This window comes from Echiichthys vipera (assembly GCF_963691815.1).
Source record: "Echiichthys vipera genome assembly, chromosome: 11".
NCBI classification, from domain to species: domain Eukaryota; kingdom Metazoa; phylum Chordata; class Actinopteri; order Perciformes; family Trachinidae; genus Echiichthys; species Echiichthys vipera.
In genome coordinates, this window is record NC_139836.1 from 8,954,818 (window position 1) to 8,978,878 (window position 24,061).

At 39.3% G+C, this 24,061-nt stretch overlaps 1 protein-coding gene across 1 annotated transcript in view; it reads left to right on the plus strand.

The window, feature by feature from the left end:
* Positions 1-6,516: 6,516 nt before the first annotated feature.
* Positions 6,517-24,061, plus strand: part of LOC310953695 (gamma-aminobutyric acid receptor subunit pi) — a gene marked incomplete at both ends in the record, with an annotated part of 40,334 nt that continues 22,789 nt past the window's right edge. The window contains one exon of the mRNA XM_083922804.1: positions 6,517-6,569. Within this exon, the coding sequence (XP_083778930.1) occupies positions 6,517-6,569 (53 nt within the window). The remainder of the gene's footprint in view (positions 6,570-24,061) is intronic.

Here is a 24,061-nt window from a genome sequence, read left to right on the forward strand (position 1 = left end):
GGAAAGATGAAACTAATGACTAATACATGCAATTGAAGTATTTAAAGTACAAAATAGCACCTCTTGATTAATTTATACTGGAGCAGAAAAAAAAAAAATCTAAATATTTTAAAACTCTGTATATTTACGCTCTTAAAATGCTGAAAATACGTTTCCACTAATTCTGTTTTATCACTGAGTGGGTTTGAGCTTATACAGTACTGTCTCCAGTGCATCAATTCAAAACTAACAGGTCCTTCATTGAGCTTATGTCACTCTGAAGTGGTGCATTCTGGGGTTTTTAATAGAGCACACTCGGTCATTGTCTCAGTCTTCTGTGATTGACAGGTCAGCGAAGAGACGGATGCAGTGGAAATATGATGATTGACCTTTTTATTGCTAATGTACAGCCTTGCAGAAATATTGCTTAAGCAGCAACAGTTTATATAATTGAACCTGGTGGTAAGTCCCTTATTACTCATTCAGATCACTTTACTGGAATACTGCACACAGCACGTACTATTGGACTGTTTGCTCACAATTTTTTTTCAATGTTAAGATCTTAATAGGGAAAATAAAGTCAATTTAAATTCATTGTGTACTAATGCCAAAGAAAGTCAAGGGACTGCTTAATTTTCTAACAGCTGAAGACACATCACCAAGAAACAACTGATTGGACAATATGGTCCTGAGTCTTGTCCATTTCATGGTTTTGCTGCTCATTGACTTTGGCTTTTGTGGTTTCAGTATTTTGTGCTTTATTTTGAAACTTTGGTATAATCTGTATCTTCAGTCAAGTATCTTTCTTGGAACTATATTGGTCTGTGTCCATATAGTATTTTTCTCTGTCAGTAAAGTGCTGAAAGGTTTGATGACACAGATAACAGCAACTTTACAATTCAAATGGTAATAAAAGCCTGTGTTTCTATTATCTGGTAACTACCCTTTCATACTGGTGAAAATTCCCTTTAAAGTGTATGCATGTGACCACTGTTCTGTCTGTCTCCATTGCTTTCTGATTGGTAACACATCATGAGCAATAACCTATCAACACTACGGATTTCTACTGTGCGACAGGCAAATAAAACAGTTCTGGTAAGAGCTGCTGTGTGTTGAACGAAGGCAGCAGATATCTCTGTAGAACTGTCTACTCTGAAGTTGCAAAAATACCCAGTGTTTCTGCTGGTAACATTTTGCGTAATATAATAAAATAAACTATGACAGGAAAATAGTTGTCACTGGATGTTCAGTTCTAGGAGAACGAGCACTGCACGGAGAGGAAGAGGGAGTGAGACCTGGATGCGTGCGAGAGATGTGGTCCTTGACCAGATTATCCAAAGCCGGTTTTCTCCTATGAACTCTGGACAATGTCAGGAGAATTAGGTCTAGAGATAGTCTACAGTTTCTCTTTCACATATGCAGCACATAACTGGAGGCCTGGCCTCTCTCGGAGTAGGGCAATCTTGTATCAGGAGAGACTTCAGAGATTTGGTCCAAAGTATACTGAAGTTCATGGACTTGAGGCAACAAATTAGTCGTCTAATAAAGTTTGCTGCTTCTGGTTTGTGTGCTCCAGCATACAGTACTTTGGACCAAATCTCTGAAGTCTCTCCTGAAAACATTAATGCACTTCTTGAGGGACGCTCATGTCATTAACTGCAGGCTGTAACAAAGTTGGCATCAAGGTAAAAACAGAAAATTGCTCAGTATGTATAACTCCCAATTTCTAGCTGTGTGCAATATTTTTGGTTGATGTGTGCTGCTTGCTTTGCTACCAAAATTGTAGCTTGTGTAGAGCTGTATCACTCACACATGAATTAATATCAGGAAAGCTATTTCTGACTACAACCCAATTTCTGCGTGTAAAATAAAAATAGAAACAGAATGTGATGATTTACAAAAACACAACATTTTCAAATGTTGAAATAGAAATGTTATTGTTTTTTGAAAAGTATATGCCATTTTTTATTTAATGCCAGCAACACATTTCAAAGAAGTTGTGACAGTGGCCAATTGTTGTGAAATTCCTAGAGAAAACAACTGTTGAATAAGTGACATGATTCTGAAGTAAAGATGGGGATGGGTTCACCACTCTGTGAAAGACTTCACTGGCAAATAATGAAACGATTTAACAATAATGTTTTTGAATGTAACATTGCAAATTGGGGATTTTATCATCTACAGTACATATAATAAAAATATCAATATATCATATTATTAAAAATGTATGTATGTATATATGGATTGCTGAAGGAGGTTCACAAACATTTGCATTCACCTTGCCATGTAGCTGTACAAGAGGCCCAACTCCTGCTGCAGAAAACATCCCCCAAACCGTGACAATACTTCCTCTAAATTTAACTGACTTCTTTACACAACTTAGGTTTAGTCTTTCCCCAGTCCTATGCCAAACATAATGTTTCCCACAAGGCACAAATCAATTGACATCTTCTCATCATGGAAATGCACTCTGGACCAGTTCTTCTTTGTCCACACAACATGCTCCTCAGCAAACGCAAGTCTCGCCTTTTTATTATTTCTGCTGATGAGAGGTTTTGTCACTGCATAGTGGGCTTTCAGTCCAAAAAGTCAACGAAAATGACAAGACACTGTATGCCCTGACAGATCCTTGCCCTGTTTAGCATGTTCGCATAATCCTGTCCTCTCGTCTTACGTGGACCGACCTTTTTGAGGGACAATGACTGGGAGGATCACCTGGCTGTCAAGCACTTCTTATTGGAGGGCAAGTTTGAGTTCTTGGCCCTGCTCTTGGTTCCCCATCGTGCACCTATTGACTTTGAAGCAGTGTCCTTCACTCACTCACTCATCACTCATCTTCAACCACTTAGCCGGGGTCGGATCGCGTGGGCAGCAGCTCTAGCAGGGGACCCCAAACTTCCCTTTCCAGGGCCACATTAACCAGCTCTAACTGGGGGATCCCGAGGCATTCCCAGGCCAGTGTGGAGGTTTCTCCACCTAGTCCTGGGTCTTCCCAAGGTCTCCTTCCAGCTGGACATGCCTGAAACACCTCCCTAGGGAGGCGGCCAGGGGGCATCCTTACTAGAACCACCTCAACTGGCTCCTTTCAACGCAAAAACCGCCCCCGCTGCTCCGATTCTCCGGCCAAACTCATGTTCTATCGTCCCCTCAGTGGTAATCAAGATCCCGAGGTACTTGTACTCCTTTACTTGGGGTAAGGACTAATTCCCTACCTGAAATAAGCAATTCACCAGTTTCCTGCTGAGAGCTTTGGTCTCAGATTTAGAGGTGCTGATCCTCATCCCAGCCGTTTCACACTCGGCTGAGAACCGATCCAGTGAGTGCTGAGGGTCACTGACCGACGATGCCATCAGGACCACATCATCTGCAAAAAGCAGAGACGAGATCCTCAGCCCATCGGACTGCAACCCCTCGCCACCACCACTACGCCTCGATATCCTGTCCATGAAAATCACAAACAGGATTGGTGACAAAGCGCACCCATGGCGGAGGCCAACCCCCAACTGTAACAAATTCGACTTACTGCCGAAGAGCTGGACACAGCTCTCGCTTTGGGTGTACAGAGATTGGATGGCCCACAGAAGTGACCCCCTCACCCCATACTCCTGCAGCACCTCCCACAGTATCTCTCGGGGGACCCGGTCATATGCCCTCTCCAGATTCACAAAGCACATGTAGACTGGATGGGCATACTCCCAGGCCCCCTCCTGGATCCTTGCAAGAGTGAAGAGCTGGTCCGTTGTTCTGCGTCCAGGACGGAACCCGCATTGTTCCTCTTTAATCTGAGGTTCAACTATATGACAAACCCACCTTTCCAGCACCTTGGACTACACTTTACCAGGGAGGCTGAGAAGTGAGATACCCCTGTAATTGGCACACACCCTCTAGTCCCCCTTTTTAAATAGGGGAAACACCAACCTCAGTCTGCCACTCCCTTGGCACTGTCCTGGACATCCACGCAATGTTGAAGAGACGTGTCAACCAGGACAGCCCCTCCCAGCGTTTCAGGACGAATCTCATCAATCCCTGGGGCTTTGCGACTGTGGAGTTGTTTGACTACCTTAGTGACTTCCGCCAGAGATATTGACAATGATTCCCCATCAGCCTCTAGCTCTGCCTCTACAAAAGAGGGCGTGTTAGTCGGATTGAGCAGTTCCTCAAAGTGCTCCTTCCACCGCCCGATTACCCTATATCTGGCAGCATAAACAATCCGGGACTAGCACAGAAGTCTAATAACAGACGACCGCTCGGATTTAGATCAGGGAGGTCGTTCCTCCCAATCACGCCTCTCCAGGTGTCTCTATCATTGCCCACAGAACTATGGAGTCCCCTACTGGAGCCCCATGCAGGACTCCATTCAGGGTCTCCAAGAAGCTGAACACTCTGAACTGCTGTTTGTAACCAGGAGAGCTGCCAGATATAGGGTGTGTCCAACAATTAAGTAAATTGTCACCAAGTGCTAGATTAACACCAATAACTGGGAGGGATCTGAAAGAGTTCTAATTTTACTCACTTTATTTTTCACAAGATAAAGGTTTTTGTTGAAGTGCCTTAATTATTTAAAAAAGACTTGCTAGAACAGCAGCGGTATAGCCACAGTAAATACTCTATTAAATTTTGAATAACAAAAGATAACAGTGTTTCCGAATAAAGCAAGAATTAATACTTTGTTCTCTAATTTTGTATTAGTAAAGCAAGCCTCCGTAGTAAAAGAGTCTGGATGCTAAACTGGCCTTCCTGCAGTACCGACTTCTCACCTTGTCAAAATGTTTGGTGCATTAGGTAACGTAAACTATGACAAAGGAGACCTTGAGCGGCTGAAATCCTACATCAAGCAAGAATGGGAAAACATTCCTCTTTAAAAATGGCAGCAGTTGGTCTCCTCAGTACCCTTTGTTGTTCAAAGTAGAGGTGATGAAACAGAGATATAATGACTGAATAATGACAAAGAAAAAAAAACTGTTTTGAAGCATGTTGCTGGCATCAAATTTAAAATGGGCATATCGTTTTCAAAAAACAATTACATATTTCAGTTTTAACATTTGAAATGTTGTGTTTGTGCTGTTTTCAATAAAATATGGGGTTTCAATGTTTTGCAAATCATCACATTCTGTTTCTTTTTACATTTTTCACAGTGTCCCAACTTTAATGAGGTTGTACATATATGTTAAATCAAAATGCATATTTTATTTTGTTACCGTACAGAGCAGCTTAGACTGCTTACACTACCATGATTACATAATGAGATTGTAGGCGTGTTGGTAAAGTCTATTGTCAGTTGTCGACTGAACCGAGTAGTGTCTATGCCATGTCATAACTGCTCCAGAACCACACACTTTGCATTATGCAACCACAGCTGCAGCCAAAGAATAAGAAGGGTTACTGTAGGGTAAGGGTTTTACTGTATTTCAAGCCTACACCACTGTAAAGTTACTTTTAACACCACAGCCACAGAAGTTTTCTTTCAACATTACATTAAATATTTCCTAAGCCCAGCTTGCCATCCACATTAGTCGGGTCTCAGTGGTTAAGTCATTCTGGTCTCTGAAGGTTTTCTGTCTGCTTTCATCTAGAGAGAGAGGGAGAGAGAGAAAAAAAGATAACTCTCTTTGAAGGAAACTCCAATATGCTTTATTACTTTTCACCCAAAGTCTGGAGTTTACAGTGCCAGACTTGAAGCTGGTGTGATGTAAGTCACAAGAAGTGACCAGACCCCGACACTATTCAGTACTTAGGCTTGCAATTGTTTGATTAAGAAATACGTATAGAAAAATTGTTCTACATTTTAGTAGCTGTTTTCTCATAAATAAAAAAATCCAATCAATGTCTGACGAATAAGGTCTGGACAATGTCCAAAGTTGTCTTTCACACATTTAGCACACAGCAGAGTAAGGTCCGTGTCAGATGTGGCTACCCACTGTAAAGTGCCTGGTCAGTACGTGCAGCAGGAAGGACATGATGTGGATTACACTGCCGTCTGGTAGCGGGATGGTAAATTTGTCATAAACAACCGGGTCTTTCATATATATTATTTCTCCCAATTTCATGCATTCCGCATGATAGAAATGTCACAAACACACGCACAATGAATCCTTGGGTAATGTTTAGATAATTTCAGGGTTGCAGTACATGTGTAAACGGAGCTAGTGTCTGGGAAAGAATGTGTGAACGATAAACAAGAGGCACTGAAAAACCATGGTTACCTGGATGATGGGTATCATCTCAGTAAAACAAATATTTGTGGAACTGTGGACTGTTAAGACTGAAAATAGGAATGGGGGCACAGGCCATCTGAGATGTTTGCCAGCTGATTCAGTTTGAAATGTGCTCTAAGAGAAAGGATGTAGGAGTCACTGGATCAGCACAAGTACTATCTAGCTTCCTTGCTGAGATGCATCAAACAATCTTGGTTTCAAAGGGAACAAAATCTGAATCTACTATCATCTCTTGCGAAGCTCTCTAAATTGTGTGTTTTTGTCATTTGTTTGCTTTTATGACAGACAAATTCCACCTGGCATCTCCACTCCTTCGGCAGCCATGGCTCTCTTTGTATCTGGAGGGACCGTGTTCACCATCCTCCTCATTAGCAGGTAAGAGTGCTTACAGAAATATACAACCACTGGGAGCTGCAGCCACAAAGCTATCTTAAAAGGCAGGGAACATAATCAAGTCCTGTCAGATTGTAATTTGTAACAGCAACAATGTTTTGTATATGCTTAGCTGAGGAGATATAGAGATACTCAGTTGTACAATTTTGTTGAAACCATCAATACTCAATAACAACTCCTCATGCATCAGACAAGAAGCGTTGAAATTCCATCGCCATGTCCATGGTCCTGCTGAGCAGAACCGATGAAGCAGGATCCAGCACCACATGTATCAGTAATTCTGTACAATTGGTGTTATAATCCCTGCAGAGGTCATAAACAGAGAATAATGGGATGTTTTGGTGCACATTTGTCTCTAACCGTGAAGAGAAGCCTCTCCTCTTCTTACAGTGTATTTTCAAAGCACAGAATGCACTTTGCACATTTTAGACAAGGCAAACCCTCTGGGTCTCTTTGAATCCTGCAGCACTTCTTTGCACAATCAGCTTTGGGATTAATGTGCTGCAGCAGATTGCCTACCACACTAATATGTCACCAAATGCATGCTTTTAGTGTAAACACCACATGCCAGACTTGCACCATTCCAGCATGAATATATATTCATTTCACAAATCTGTGAGCTTTCAAAGATTTCCTGCAGATTACTTTTGTGACAATCATTGTGTGTTAGAGTGAATTTTCCACTGTATGTGTAAATTAAGTATGTAAAAACAAAAGTGCAATCTTCAAATGATATTCCCTCAACATACCGTATATCCATATTAAAAAGTTGAGTTAGTTTATGCTTGTTATTTTAAATTTAGACAACATGTTTCATGATATGATTTCTGATTTATAAATTATCATATTGAATTATCACCCCTAGTTCCCGTTGTATTACAGTGGGTCTCGGTTCTGTGTATCAATTTCACATATACCAATTCTCACAGACTTGCTATCAGCACTAAAGATATCTCAAGCCAGTGATTATAAATTGGGTCGAGTTAGACTGGTTAGATTAGCGTGCAGCTTTGCCTTGGGGTGCTCAGCTGCTCTGGCTGCAATTGAACAGTGTGGCATTTTGAAATTCAAGTTAAGTCTCATGATAAGTGATCGCTTTGATTTATGGATTGCGGCACATCAGCAGGTTTGTATGCATGAAAAGACTTTGATGCAAATATATTTCCATAAGATCTTTACATTATTACCAGCAATACACCAATTTAATGAATCAAAATCTCTTTTTTTATCTGGTAGGCTTTATTTAGAGCTTGATAAACATAAACTAATCCTGTGTAAATTAATGACTGAAATTCAATTATTGCCAAATGTGACAAAAAAAATGCAGTATTGATATGACCTCCGTGACATAAAGACCTTGGAAAGTTGATTTACCATGGCCTGCAGCCCATCAGCAAACCCTGTCAGCATGAGGTGCTCAGCTCTGAAGCCTTGATAGCTTCGGTGATTTAGTGATTAAGAAACACAGTTGGCCCTCAGCCAGTGGAATACTAATGTGCTACAACCATTTTCACCAACATACATGGCCACATTATTGACTCTTCGGCTTCATGAAGACCACCCTTGACCTTTACAATGCTGAATCTGCCGGGACCCTCACCCCACAGCAAAAGAAAGCTCATAAAGGGTCATGAAAGTCTCAATTTCATCCAACAGAAAAGGCTGACGGGGACATGAATGGCCTGCTTGAACTCTGTAGAAAGATTGATGTTGTGCTTCATGTTGAGAATACAGTATACCACCAATCTAGCTGAATTCAATAATGATATGTCAGGAAATGCTTGAGTGTCAATCCAGCCTCATGTTCCTGTGGAGATCAGTGAAATCTCTGGCAGTACTTGAGTTTTGTTTTTATTCCCTGAGTCAGAAGAACAAAGCAAGAAATTGAGGAGGATTACAGCTGAGCTAATTATTTCAAACAAAGAAATATTTTAAAAACGGAATTTTTTTCATCTGAAGCATTCAGCCTTATACAGTATTTACTGATCAGACCACACAAATGCTTCTTCAACACAGGGTACTGACAACGATTTAGCTTTTCATTTACTTTTTGTTCAAATTAATTATCTATACTCATATGCAAATATCTTTTTACTGACACGCTGTCTCTCAACTCCAGGTTCATTCTTGTTTCTCAGGTTGCTTATCAGACTGTAAATACAACTGCCGCTCGCAAGAGGCCGTCTTGGCCCTAATATCCGCTGGCTACACCGTAAACCCTGAAATATCAGCTGTTGCCCCCAGAGGCTTATCTGCCATCAGGCAAGTAGCCGATGGGTTGGGGGATTGAAGTAAACCTAACCTAATTGTCAGTATAAAATGCAACTACAGTTCAATTCCTGGCAAACATTAGCAGGCTGTTCATTTGATACTGGTGAGTCGACCTTCAAGCTTAATTGCAGTAACTGGCAGATTTTATCAGCAGTAGCTTGCAAGTAAATCAAGCTAATGTTAGCTTCAATAATTAGGTGAATGTGCCCTCTCCAGCTGACTCGTATTAAAACATAAACCTTCAAAAAGGATTCTTAAATGAGCATTTGATGGATACATGTATGGTATAACGGGGATGAGGCAGATGCTTCTCCCAAGCAAAAACTTAAGATCCTCACCAGTTCATAATTTCAAACTATATTTTTTCACTTACAAGAGAAAAGCCTTTTAGGACAAAGAGTAACCAATTTGTTTGGCCCAATTTTTATGAACTTTTCCAACCGGACCATCCAGGACCTGCTTCCATAAAGTGGGGGAAATACCACACAATGGATGTGCTAGTCATGAACAGGGCTTTTTTTACGTAACCTGTAACCTCACAAACTAACGTAGTTAGCTACTCCTTGGCCTTGGATTTGATGCACATTTACTCCTGTAGTTTGGTAGTAAGCTAGTTAGCTGGACATGCTAATGTTGGAGCAAACAAGTGCTCAGAAAGCAAAAAATAATAATAAAATAAATAGACATCCTTTTTCCCCATCCATCAAATTGTTTAAATGCAAGTGTAAATTTTACTAGTGTGTAATGCACACTGCTCCAGGGTGTTGATAAATCCAAAGCTTGACATGCTTGCTGTTATGGTTGCTAAGCTATAATTAATCATTCACTGTTTTTGGAGGAGGGGTTAGGCCTAATTATTATAAGCCATGATGAAGACAAACAAAAAGAAAATATTCCATATAGCCCTCCTTTGATTAACATTGATCTGATTAACTCTAAATGTCTCAATTAAAACAACCACATATAAAGGACATGTAGTAATTTTGTAAGCAAACGTAGATGCGTTCCTCTGCAAGTCATTTAGCAACCCACATTTACAAACCAAGGCAGCAGCATCAAAGCTGTCAAGCTTCATTTAATCTCTCTCAATAGAGGCTTAATAATATAAAGTAACACCATAGTACTGTATATACTGTAAGAAGCGATGGTTTCTCGGCACTGGTTACAGAAAGCATGGATACAATTTTACTGAAGCATATTACAGGCAGATTAAAGGCTTACATATGCTTTTCTTGCCTTTACTGGAGGGGATGACTTACTCCTGTATAGAAATCCCTGAAATTCATGTCTGCTTTTTTATTGATTGTCACTGGAGAGATTAGTGCAGCCCTATATTCTCAGATAATTACATGACTGAATTATCTCAAACCACCACAGAAGGGAACATGAGAAATAATTGGCCTTATAGAATATTGTACTAGTGAACTTTATTAGTGTTTTAGCGTAACTTAAGATTGCTTTATCATGTACATGACGATTTGTTAAGGGTGCTGATTAAAAGGAAATTCTAGTTGAGCTGAGTTTGGGGGAAATTAGTTATTTTCACTATTCAGTATCAGACATTCTATTTTGATGCAGTTTGAAGGTACGATGCGTTGCTAATTAATATATATATATAAAAAAGAGATTGAACTTCAAGTGCTTTGGCACATGTTGGAAGAGTGATCTTGAATTTGACCCATCTGAAAAGTTGATGCTTGAGGCTGCTCGTCACTTGTCAAGGGTTACCAAAATATAATACCACTAATATTTTAGAGCTGATGCCATGGCCCATTTAAAGCTTGAGTGAAGGACAAAAAGCATATGATGTCAGACTTTAGCTTTTATACTCAATGGCTTAAAATGCACCTACAGTTGTTAAGCCTTTTGTCAGAAGGTGGCTTATGTTATTATATCTATCAGTTTGTCAGTGATTTTACTAAAAGCTTACAGGTTTTTTTGTTAGAAGACCTACATCTACTGACAGGGATCTGAGAAGAGAGAATCATATCACAAAGACTTTTTTTTCCTCAAAAGTGTTATTTAACCACATTATAAATGTCCCTTGTAGTGGACATACGGTTATGCCTCAATCACTGTTGTTTCCTGAAGTGTGGAATATGGTTGAAAATGACCAATAAGAAAACTGTCCCCCACAAAGCACATGAGTTAAAATGTGTATTTTCAGAGGCTAACAAATAATATAGTTCTAAAATTTAAGTACAATATGTTTGAGACTCTTAAATAAATAAAAAAACAACACCACTATGAAGAACAGAAAACACCTACATTTGATCTCCCTTACTGCCATAAAACATGTTTGATGCAGTTTCACCCATTAAGAAAATATGTTCTTTTGGTTACACCCCTATGTTTTTGACAACACAAAAAGCCCTTTACAAAATACATCAGGATTCAAATAGACTGCATGTATGGTGATTGAAATAAAGGCCTCAGTGTCATGTCCCCACAAAGGACAATTATGAATTGCTGTATCTTAGAATATTTCAAACAAATCATGGTGCCAATTTTTGTCAGTCAAATAATGAGGCAATTGATATTCTTTTAAATTATCTTTACTACAGCGGCTGATACTACCGTCTCGCCAAGGCCTATTTGAATTCCATCTTTTTTCATCTTCTGCAGTGGAGCGAACTGACAACCAGTTTGTCATGTTCATTAAGTTTAGTTGTAGGTCCCCTATCTGGGAAATATCTTCCCTCTGTTAGGTTTTTCTGCTATTTCCATTTTTTTTATGGTACCACTGTCACTTATATTTCCCTCAGCAAGTCATTTCCTCACCTAGGTATTTTTTTTTTCATGAGATAAACTTGTTTGCTCATAACAAATTACTGGGCAACAATACAAACACCACTATGATTTGTGAAAGAATATGAAAGTGTATATTGTTGGGCATTTCTTGTCAGGGTTAAGCATCCTTCTAAGCTGAGTCTTCTTTAACAAATCAAATTTGCATGAGAGCTAGATTTCACATCCCGCTGCAGATGACAAATGTAACAGATGTTCCAGTTTATGAAGTGTAGCATTTTTGGGCACATCATTTGAAGTCCAAAGTTTTAACCATTGAAGTCCTTTGAAAAATCTGAATTTAATTAGCAAAACTAGAACATGCATGTATTTGCTCTGATATTCCTGTTAATTTCATTTCCTCATGGCCACTGGCACCTTGTCCATCACAATATCCCCAGGAATTATGTTCACAATTCAGCACCTCACAATGCTGGAAATGGAGGATGATAGTGAAATTTGCCAATGAAAATGTTGAAATTTAAAAAGAATAGAATATTGATGTCGGATTGAGCTGTTTTTCACTATATACGTTGGAGATCAAAATTTGAGAACAAGTATTAATTCTTGATTTATTCTGAAATATTTTTATTTTTTTATTGTTGATAATTTGATAAAAATATCCGCTGTGGCTATACCACCGCTGTACTAGCATGTTTTTAAATATCCAAGGCACTTTATTTTGTGAAAAAAGCAGTGAGAAAATTATAGAACACTTTCAGATACCTCCCACTTATTGGTGTTGATCTGGCACTTGACTTACAGTTGACTTAGTTGCTGGACACACCCTATTTATCTGCAGCTCTCCTGGTTACTTTACAGATGGCAAGCGGCTCTAAAGTGACTGAAACCCTGAGACAGCAGTTTGTTCAGATGAAGGCCAAAGAGAAGAGGTGACACTGTCAAATTCCTCATGTGCCTGTATGTCTGTATCGAACACCAAGGCACCCTCCGGGGTTTAAATTTGATTCACTGCGATTTCAGCTAAATCCAATGTAAAGCCATCTGTGGCAGTATTAGATGCTCAGCATAACTGCTTCACTTCAGGTGATGTATTATAAAGTATGTAGGGAGGAGTTTGGGATGGATGGATGGACGATGGTTCCTAAGTTACATAAGAAACTGCTTATTTTAACAAAAAAACATGCTCCATATGTGACAAGTTGAGAATGAGTTGTTGTTATAATTATGTATATACAGTATAACTTGTATGACTGTCTTTCACTAATTGTATTTCATATTGACACAAACATTCATTTTACATATACCTTGATTTATTTCCCCCTTCACTTCCCCTTTGACTCATCTTTCAGCATAACAGAAATGCTAAGTAATTGGAACACAAGGAATTATGAGGTGACCTATCATTTTGCATCCTCCAGCTACACATTTGTGACTGATTCAGCAATACAGGAAAGGGTACAAATCTTCCAAAGTTCAGAAATGATTAGGTTTTCCTGAAAGTCTCAATCCTGTGGTTAGAAACCTTCATCACTGATGCTTAACTGGAAAAGGTCAACACTTCATTTCTTAGCTAGCATTGTCACTTAAAGTCTGCAAGCTACCATGCAAGTGCCTGAATGTGAACTGTTTCTGTAAATGTTTTTAAGTGAATCAGTATCCAAAGTGCAAATTTAATGTAGTAAGTCCATACAGTATGTACAGTATCTGTGCAGGAGCTCCTCCAAAGCTCCAATTTCATATTACATCACTACAAAGCCTGAGCTAGGGAAAAGGCCCGTATTACCATGGTAACGTTTTGTATTGCCATTTTAATTAATACTAACTGAGATCTTGTTTTGGCCTTACTTTGAGTTCTTAAAATCCCAGAGCTTGTGTAAAGGAAAATTTAATAAAGAAAGCACATGCTCGCCTTAAGCAGGATGTTACTTGAAAGCTACTTTCAAACTGGTTATGTGTTTGCTTGTATCATACATCACAGCTTTACTGGCTTCACTTACTGATGATCCCAAGATAAAGTTCAAGAGTAATTGAAGAGAATTGAATCATTATCTGAGAGCACAGAAAGTTCAAGCTGTGGATTTAAAAAAAAAAAAACCTACATGCTCTTGGTCTCCCATGCAAAAGTAAGTTGTTACATTAATTTCAGCTCTAGTACCTGCAGTATTTATCAGGTATATAAATAGAAATCAAGACATAAAAACAAGCAGTCAAACTTCAGTTTAGGATAATTATTGATCATTACCAGCTAGCTTAACATTTTCCCTAGTTTCTGACTGCATACTACAGAAATCTGGACCTCACAGTGAAAACGCAGGCTTTGAACAACACCAGGTAATTCCTGAATATAGACTTAGCCATAGTGAACATTAGCAAGCCAGCTAAGAATGCACATCATGTAAATAAGACAACTTTTACATTTCCAGAGATCCCTCATCTGAAGTAGAGGAAAGCTGCCACCAACACTCCTTCAGCCCCTGATCCATCCCAATTGCCCCATGGTCCTCATGAGAAGGAGAGCAAGAGATTGTTAAGAGCTATCTTGCAGTTCAAATGGTATGTGACTGTAGGGAAATGGCCATTTAAAATACAGTTTGAAAAGAAAATTGTCTTGCTGGCAAATTTGAGGGCATAGGTTTCAAGGAGTATAACATCAATAAGCTATAAGCTGTAAGTGGGTGATTTCAATATAACTGGCCCACAGAAACTTATATTGAACAATTGACCTCTGAGAAAAAAAGCACTAGTGAGAACATAAAACCATTTGGAAAGTCTCTTTAATGTTTCATATTAAGAGGCTGTAGAGCTGGGAAACATATTGGGGGCATACACTTCCGCTCCAAGCAAACAAACCAGTCTGTCCAATGCAAAGAAACCAAACTGACATCAGCCATCCATCCAAGGTAACTCCCATTAAGATTTAGTGAATGTAGAAACTTTTCAATACAATATTTTAATCACATCACTGTGACACATTAGCAAGTAATTATTTACTATCCTACACCATTGAGAATAAACTTTAGTGTGTGTAGACAAAATGTCCTCCAAAAAAACCCACCAAAGAACTCTTGATAAGATCTGAGAAGACTCTATCTGTAAACCGGTGGCGATTGCTATAAGACTGCAAGGGAAGCTCAGCTTCCCATAAAATGTCACCAAAAACAATAAAAAGGTGGTTAAATATGTACTGCTGTCTGTACATTTCATTGACTAAATACGCACTAGAAAAACTTTATTTTTTGTTCAGAATCAGCTACTTATCATAGGTAACCTTTATTCATGCCCACAGCGCCACAACACTTTACACAGTTGGACACTTAGCTTCTACCAACTTCAATGGGGAAGCGTAAAGCGGGTTGTTCCACTGCAGCAAAACTAGACGGTCATTGGATAAATGCTGGGCTTTGTCCCGCCCATCGGATGCTCAGTGTCTCACGGGTCAATGGGGCAGTGGGCTGGCCCGGATGCTCTTCCTCTTCTTCTTCAATCCTTTTTTGATTGACAGCTAAATTAGCAAATCAGTGATCTTGAAGAATACATATCCATCGAAGCATTTACCAAGTTTTTCATTCTGTTGTTCTGAACTGATCCGGAGACTTTACCGATCCCCAGTGACTTTGTCTTTTTGGCAACTATTCTGTCACTTCAAGGTTTCCTGCCTCAATGAGCAGCGGCAGCTGCAAAGTTTCTCCCCCCGTCACTCACACTCACAGGCGGTCACACTTCACAGTAGCCTGTTGCAGCAGCTCCAGCTGGGCCAAGGCCATTTAAGCAGCCTAGCTCTGCCGGCCATTGAGAGGACACTGGTCAAGTCCCTGGAAAAGACGCCTAGTTGGTACGACAAGGTCACAGTTCATTTTCTTGAAAAGGAACGAAGGGTAGAATTTACATATAAATAAACAAACACATTTATGATGTAGGCCGGAAAAATGATCTTCCCCTCCTTGAAAGACCAACATCTGCCACTGCTACAAACGCAGGAGCTTCTCAACAGTAAAATAAACAATGAAGGGTAGACAAAGTTCGAAATTTCTCATCTTTAAAAGGCCAGTATCTTAACAACAAAACATATTGTCTCCACAATATCATTGTACAGTACCTCTGACAACCTTTATTAACTTTCAACCTGATAGCATCACACATTTGAGTCTTCCCTCTAGTTTCTAGGCTGCAGGTTTGTCTTAGAACCAAAACTTATTGTTAACTCATGCATTGGCTTTGGCTCTTTAGTTTCTCTGGCTGATTTTTTGTGAGTAGCTCCATGAAGGAAACCATTGTTTTTCAGATTATTCATCAGTAATAACCTCTAGGTGTGTTGGAAAAGGTTTTGATGAATGCAGTTGCCCTCTAACAGGAAAACAAAAAAGTCAGATCTGACGTTATACTAATGATCCACACTTTCCAGCTCATTTACCAAAATTAAATGTCCCAGGTGTTTTGGTGAGCTCTTGCATTCAGAGTGAAAAATTAATCTTGCAACATTGTCACAGAGCATGTTTCCACTTTCAAGCCAATGTCCTCCCTTCAAGGTTTCTTTTGCAGAATATAAATGCTTCAGCTAGGTTTGTGTGTGTGCTCTATGCGGTGTGGGGACCTAACGCAGCATGTAACTGTGATGATAGCTCTTCCTCTATAATGAATAAATCCAAACTAAAAAAAAAAACAACCTATATTAAACAAAATTATGCATTTCAAATCCCTGCCTTAAAAATGAATCTTCACAATGATAGTAGGTTGGTGGCTTTTTTAAGAATATAATTAGACTTTTAATATACTTGCCCTGCAGATATCTCATTCTCCATACCTACCTTAATGTAAAAAACTCTATTAAGTGCTGCTTGACTATTCCTGGAGTACCCTGGGGCTATGATTTAATGTGCTTTCTAATGGATGTAGCAAAAGCTGCTGCCAACTATTCAGACAGCAGCTCAACTCATTGTTGACAGCTGTTAATTAGATAGCTGTGGCTGATGGAGGTGTTTTAACCTGGGCAGCTGTGAGGATATATAAACTTAAATGTGTAGTTGATCTTCAAATGTTTCTGGATTGCCATAAGTTATTTAAAAACTACCATCCTCCACAAAACGACCCCATAGATCATTGTTACTTGCACCTAACAAAGTCACAAAGTCGGGTGACAAAGAATGAAGACTGACAAAGTCCACATAGAGAGGTCAGGGTGGATGGATGTGAACAAACATGGGAGGGGATGTCATGACAACTGATACTTTACCAAGTCAATGCCAAAATTCAGAAAACTTCACTATAGTAACTCTGACTTTACTGTACATCTACGGCAACGGGTTCATCCGGAACTACCAACCGCAAGTGAGTCCGTTTCTCTCGGCTGTTGTTCTTCAGAGCCTAAGGTTAGCTACGATAACTGACATTAGCTAACATTAGTTTTTATTTACAGGCAACATAACGGACATCAGCATAATGTAAGTTAAATAAACTTTAACAATCTTGGTTCTATATGAAAAACAACAGCAGTGAGAAATAGACTGGCTGTTTGGGAGTTCCAGGGGAAGTCATGGAAGACATTGCCGTATGCTAGCTGTGTAGTTATGCCAGGCTTCACAGTGGGCTGTGGGTCCAAAAGACTGCCATACCCTCAAATCCCTCCCTTCCACACTAAACTTAAAAAAAGTTAGAAAATTATATTTAATTCTGTTTTTGAGAATCATGGAATTTCACTTTTATTTGTATCAACTACTAAATGTCAGTGTTAATGTACAATGTTAACCACATATTTGGGTAAGAGGATGGGGTAGTCTCCTGTTGCCTGTAGGGTTGCTAATCTATGAAACACTGCTGTAGGATGTTGGCAGAGGGTAGAAAGAAACAACCTATATAGTCATGTAGGTTGGAGGACTTGTTAGTGATGTCAGCCCTTTAAAAGCCTCATGAGCTTGGAAATACACTTTTGTTATTGCATGGTTTAGTCCAGCATGCAGTGCTAGCGTGTTGTGCATCAAGCATTTTATGCAGCAGCCTATTATCTTTCTATTTTTTTTTTAAATAATGATCTGTATCGAAACACAAATGCAAATTCAGTCAATAAACATTCAAAGTTTTATTTTCATATGGTTGGACAAGAATGTCACATGGAACCTCACTGTTGTCAGTAGAGTAACATTGTTGTTTACTTCATGATTGCAAAGAATTGAGCTTGAATTTGCATGTTATGTGTTGACACCTTTGGTATAGGCATCCATTAAAAATGCTTGTTACTCTGTTTCATCTGGCGTTGAAAAGAAAACTGTTAATTATGCTGCTGATGGGATTTTTCTGGATGGTTAAATTTTTCTTTATAACTAATGAGTTCTTTCCTCAGTAATGACTTAACTCGGCATGTAATGGGCAGGGGGAAAATGCTAAGATTACTTATAAATTACCCACAGAGGCATAAAATGTTTCTTTCCCTGAAAATCAAACTTGTTGATTGCAGTCTTGGCAGGATAACGTCTACAGATGCTGTCAACCTGACAGTAAGCTTCAGAGTAATATTTCAGTCCAATTAATTTATTTTGCTAATATCAGATTGTGCTCATATTTCAGATTTAGTTGAAAGAATGAAATTTGTTTTAAAGAGCATTAGTTTTGAAAACAACTCCATGACAAACCTTAGATTCAAATCAATGTTGATATATCCTTACAATGTAAGATGATACAGTTGGCATTTAGGCCTAAAAAAACATGATTTTACTGATCATGTTGTTCATGTATTGTATATTGTGCTTTTCATGATTAATACTCATTACTCTTAGTAATCCTGCACTTTTTCTGAAACCAGAACAATTTCTTTGTTTGCTTTGTTGTTTGCTTGTAACCTGTGTAGTGTGTCATCATGGATGACATATAACGCAGCACTTGGGACGCCTCATAACATCCTGAAAAACGGCTGATGGAAATGTCATTAGTTGTGTGGGTATTTGGGCCATAAACCATAGTATTGGGCAAATTAAAGAAAAATAACTTGATGGTAGCGCCTGAGAAAACATTAGGATATCTTCTAAAATGATTACACGTAATCCTGAGGGGAATGGGAATGTGTTCAGTAGTTGAAAAAATCACTCCTGCTGGTGGCACTACAGGAACCAGTCAGGGGTCACAGGAGTAATTAGGAACATACATTTAGAAACATTAAGTTAATTTCACAAATTCCAAAAAATATCTCAAAATATCCCCAAAAAGTTTTTAAGCTTGGCAGGGTTGCCAGAGTTGATGTATTGATGGGAAAAAATGTGACAAAGTGCCATGGAACAAGACTTAGTGAAATAATCATGACGTGCGTGTAACTTAGACGTCACTCAAGCTTCCACTGAAGAGATGAAATCATCAGATCTGTGGAGATTGATGAGGAGACTGTAACCTTCCTCAAATAAATACCTAAAAAACTAAATGTATGCCATATTTTCTTTCTACATTGTTTTGTTCTCTTTTACGGACCTGACTCCGCCATGGATATGCTGAGCAAATACGAATAATGCAAATAAATCCATCTGAGAACTCTCGGTTGGAGGTCTTTTGGGAAGAGGCAGAGATACTGGTTGCTGATTGGATAAATAATCTGTCTATTACCACCTATGTTGGTGATAGACAGGCCAAATCAACCAATCAGATCAACGAAGGATCCCAGAGAAAAAAGCGTTAACAAGTGGCTTGCTCAATTGCTGCTCTCATCTCATCCGTGGAAGCCACTATTGTTTACACTAAACAGAGGCCTCAAAACCAATGCTGATTGGTTCGGTCGCTTGGGCAACCTTCTCCAAATGTTCTCTGTCGCAGGTTACCAGACTGGTCTGCAAGTAAAATACAATGGAGCTCATGAGATCGGGATGGTCTTGCGAGGCTATTCTTTTACATGTAGAACTGACTGGTGCGCCAACAGCTGTTAATCTCAATTAACCAACACCTAATCTTGCATAGCCAGACCTCTCTCCATTGCGCTGTATCAGCGCTGGAGTTTGGTCTGGCTACACTGCTTATGGTTTCTGGTAAGGGGAAAAAAATGCTCTAAACCATTCATAATCGTCTTGTGCAGTGCTTAACCCGATAGAGGAGATATCAGAAGGGGAGGAGAATGCCTCTGGCCTCGGCCTCTGACATTTGGCCCATGACTGATGTGTCGGGTGTTGCAGCACTGTATTTGCTTAACAGTGGGGGATGGAAATGCATTGTAATGAATTGTAGTACTGCAGTGATGTCATGGCCTACAAATCATATTCTACACTTCTTTGTTTGGTACATCGCCATCATCATTTTAATATATTTTTGAATGAAAATGAGAATAATGATGCAAATATCACAATTGTAGGATCACTAAAAATAAATAAAATTGGATACTTGTCTGGACCAAAGATGAAATGACTGAATTAGAATGAAACATTTCTTTACATTAGCTGTGGTTGCACTGGTATCCATTCAAGCATTTCTATAGACTTTCTTAATATTTGCACTAAAGGAGAACGTGGACCATGGATACTTTGCTTGGCTACTCATGAATCCTTTCTCAAACTCTGCCATTCTGTCGGTGTGACACTAATTAAACCAGACAAAATTCACTCTTCCAAACCAGTCAGTAAGGCACAAGCTCAGTCAGTGCTCACACAGTGTTATTACCTATATATTTTATTGCTCTTGGAAGTCTGAGTTACTTATCTGTTAAACCATTTTCCTAAGCGACATTCAAATTTGCATCAGTGTTTTTCAGTCAGAGAAAATTACATTATCTTGCAGCCCTAGCCATTATTTTCTTTAGGATTTATGGAAATTAGTTAAGGACTTCCTGCTTACCTACATGACAACCAGCGATCCACCAGAGATGAGGCACTAAGGAGACTCTGCACACACATTCAGTCAATTACTCATAGCTGATTCTGTGCTGCAAATGCATATAGAGAGGTGAGCAAAAGTTTGGATCTAACATCAGACTGAAAGCAGGCTGGCCACAGCCTGCTGGATTTGTCTCACAGCATGCTCACAAACGCTGTGTTTAATCACTCTGGAAAACCCACTGAAGAACATTTTGTTACATCCTCCTTGTCAAATCATGCACCGCTTGTTGTTTAGACAGCCATATGCGTCTTCTATCTTTGTGCATTTTGATCTTGTAGTTTCTCTTTTGTCAAGTTGCAGTGTATGTGATTTATTCTTACTGTTCACAAAAAATACATTTTCATACACATGAACTTTCAACCCTGTTCTCACTCCTGCTGAGAACATAAGACCCTTTGGAAGATATCCTTTTGTTTCATAATAAGAGGCTATAGAGCTTGGGAACATAGGACCCTGGGGACATAGCGCTCCAAGCTAACGAACCAGTCTGTCCAATGCAAAGAAACGAAACCGATCAGCCATCCATCCAAGGTAACTCCTGTTAAGATAGCAAATGCGATGTAATAGTTACTGAATGTAGAAACTTGTCATTACTAATTTTTAACACATCCCTGTGACACATTATCAAGTAATTATTTACTATCCTACAACATTGGGTATAAACTTTAGTGTGTATAGACAAAATATCCTCCAAAACAAAACACCAAAGAACTCTTGATAAGATCTGAGAAGATTCTATATACCAAACGATATTTATCTCAACGATAAAAGAGGCAATGAAGGGTAGACAAAGTTCAAATTTTCTCATCTTTAAAATTAAAGTATCTTAGCAACAAAACATATTGTCTCCACAATATCTCTGTACAGTACCTCCGGTGAGTTTTATGAACTTTGACCTGATAGCATCACACATTTGAGTCTTTGAGGTTTCTCTTAACTTAACTCATGCACTGGCTTTGGCTAATTAGTTTCTCTGGCTAACATTAGGTTTTTTTGTGAGTAGCTCCATGAAGAAAACCATTGTTTTCCAGATTGTTCAGTAGGAAAAACCTCTAGGTGTATTGGAAACAGTTTTGATAAATGTGCTTGCCCTCTAACAGGAAAGTGAAAAAGTCATATCTGATAAAAGGTATACTAATGATTTACACTTTCCATCTCAACTTTTCCAAACCGTTGTTACTACTAACTAATACAACAGCTTGGCCACTGGCCTTTAATATCCAGCACACAAGTTACTCTTTTAGCGTCCATATCAGATGCACCAGGCTTTCAACTAACTCCAATACAAACCCATCTGTGACTAAATATTAGATGCTCAGAGCGAGTGCTCGACTGCGATGCTGTGAGATGACGTGGTATAAGGATCTACAGAGCCCCTGTAGGGATGTCAAGGTGGATAGATGGGTCAAAAAAACACAGGGCTTTAACCCAGGAGGCCACTGTTTGTGTCCCATGGGAAACCAAACATTACTGTTGACTTATTTTAACTTGCCTACACAAGTCAAGTTACGGATATACCCTATCTAATTAATATCATGTATGTAAATTGCATAATAAACATACTGATTTTAACCCTAACCACAATCTTTTCCTCATTCTAACCAAGTAATTCACACACTGCATAGTTTTATTGCCTACACATCTTGTAGAGAATAGATTGTATAAAAGCAGCAGCTGATGTACCATAACAACACAATTAAGACACAGACATGAATAATCCATCCAATTTACTATATGATTTAGGATAATGGTTAATGTATGATGTGCTGGTGCTATAATTGATTAAATGCTGTATGGATAGAAGAGGGCATGACAAGTTGATAGTGCAAAGTGAGCAATACTTTAGCTTAATTGGCTGCAGGTGATGGAGCAGAGCACTCCATTGACAAATCTCACTTGACTCATTCAATAATCAGCAGAGCAGAGTTTCCAGGTCTGCATGTAATATTAATGAAAATGCAGTGGGAATAATATAATGGAATGAGCAAAGTACTAGACACCCACATCTATAAAGATGAAGAAATGGTTAATCTCTAGATTGTTAGGCATATGAAGCCTTGTAATCCAGATGTTAATACTTTTTTCCTTCCTGCTGGTTAATTACAAGCAGCTTCCCAAGATGATTCTAAAGAAGACATGTTCTTTCTAAGGTTTGAGGATCTAAATGTGACTAGAGTAGCCAGAGACATATAGAAGTGTACCATCTACACCTCACGGTTTGCCTGAAATAACGTCACACGTTTTTTATGTCACAACGCACATTTTCTTTCCCTGAGATTCAGACTTCAGTAGGCTTATGAAGACAGTAAATGTTCTGTATTTGGCAGGTGGGAGTTCTTCTATTCTCCTATGCGAAGGAGCTTAGGGAGCTGCCTGGGATAGCATGAAAGGTAGAAACAGCTGCTTCTATCCACAAAAGCCTGCGACGTGAACTCAGAGGAGGTTTTTTTTGTGGTGCCTGGTTGCCTTCCTCTGCATCTCTGAGCCTGCAGTGGCTGAGGGGTCTGAGGAACGCCTCGCAAGTCCCTGATGAGCGAGAGAATAATCTCTGTATATGAGAGCAGTAGTGACTTTCCTCAAATCCCATTTCACAGTGGCAAAAAAAAAAAAAAAAAAAAATTCTGCAAAAGAAGAAAAGAAGAAATTTAATGCAACTTGACAAGCGAAGCTCCCAATGTGAGGTTCTAGCACACCTTGAGGATTGAGCTAATGCCGTATGTTTTACCTGTTCTCTCCACAAACCCTGTCACTAGGCAATGGATGCCTCCTCTGACGTACTGTATGAAGGAAGTCACGAGGTAACCTTCCATGCGGTGAAGCACTGTCATTTGAGCCCTGAATCAAGAGAAAATTAAGACGCATGTCATTGGCTGTAATTTGAATATAAATAAGCTTGATTCTCTGACCTTAAAGGTCAACTGAGGACTTTCCTTATTTCCTGCTGTGTGTTGAATAACTAATCATCCAAGACCTTATTTAAATCATGGTGAAATAATTGGAACCAATTCCTCAAATCCTACCATTTAGCACATTAAGTGTGAATTAATATTAATAGGTCATTCAATATGCCCTTACAGTAGAGCCTATATAACTGACATGCTTGCGACTCTTTAAGAAACTCTTCTCATGTAACTGTATTTGGGGACATGTGTGTTAGCCACTTTCGGGGAATGTGTAACACACACACACACACACACACACACACACAAACACACACACTGGGATTATTAAATCCCAGTCTGCTCAGTTGATTTGTGCATGCTCCTGAATGGGGAATTGATCAATTAATCAATCATTGTTCCCTGTTCTTATACAGAACACATGCGGTGTGCTATTTTTGTGAGGCACAAGCATCATGGCATGCCAATGGCTGTAGGGAATTCTACAGCAGGGAGGATGCTGGCTTAGGTAGTTTGGGGAACAGGGAATGACATGAATCAATAAGAGAAGAGTAAGAAGCAGGTTGGAGTTGAACGTAATGCTGAGTGGGAGGAAGAAGGGACGGGAGATGGGGGGTCCACTGAGAGTGTTACTCAGTTCTCTTCAGGGGTTATGTTCAACTGAATTAATCTATTGTGAAATGTGCAAGTGCTGCCTGGACTAACGCCTTGAGA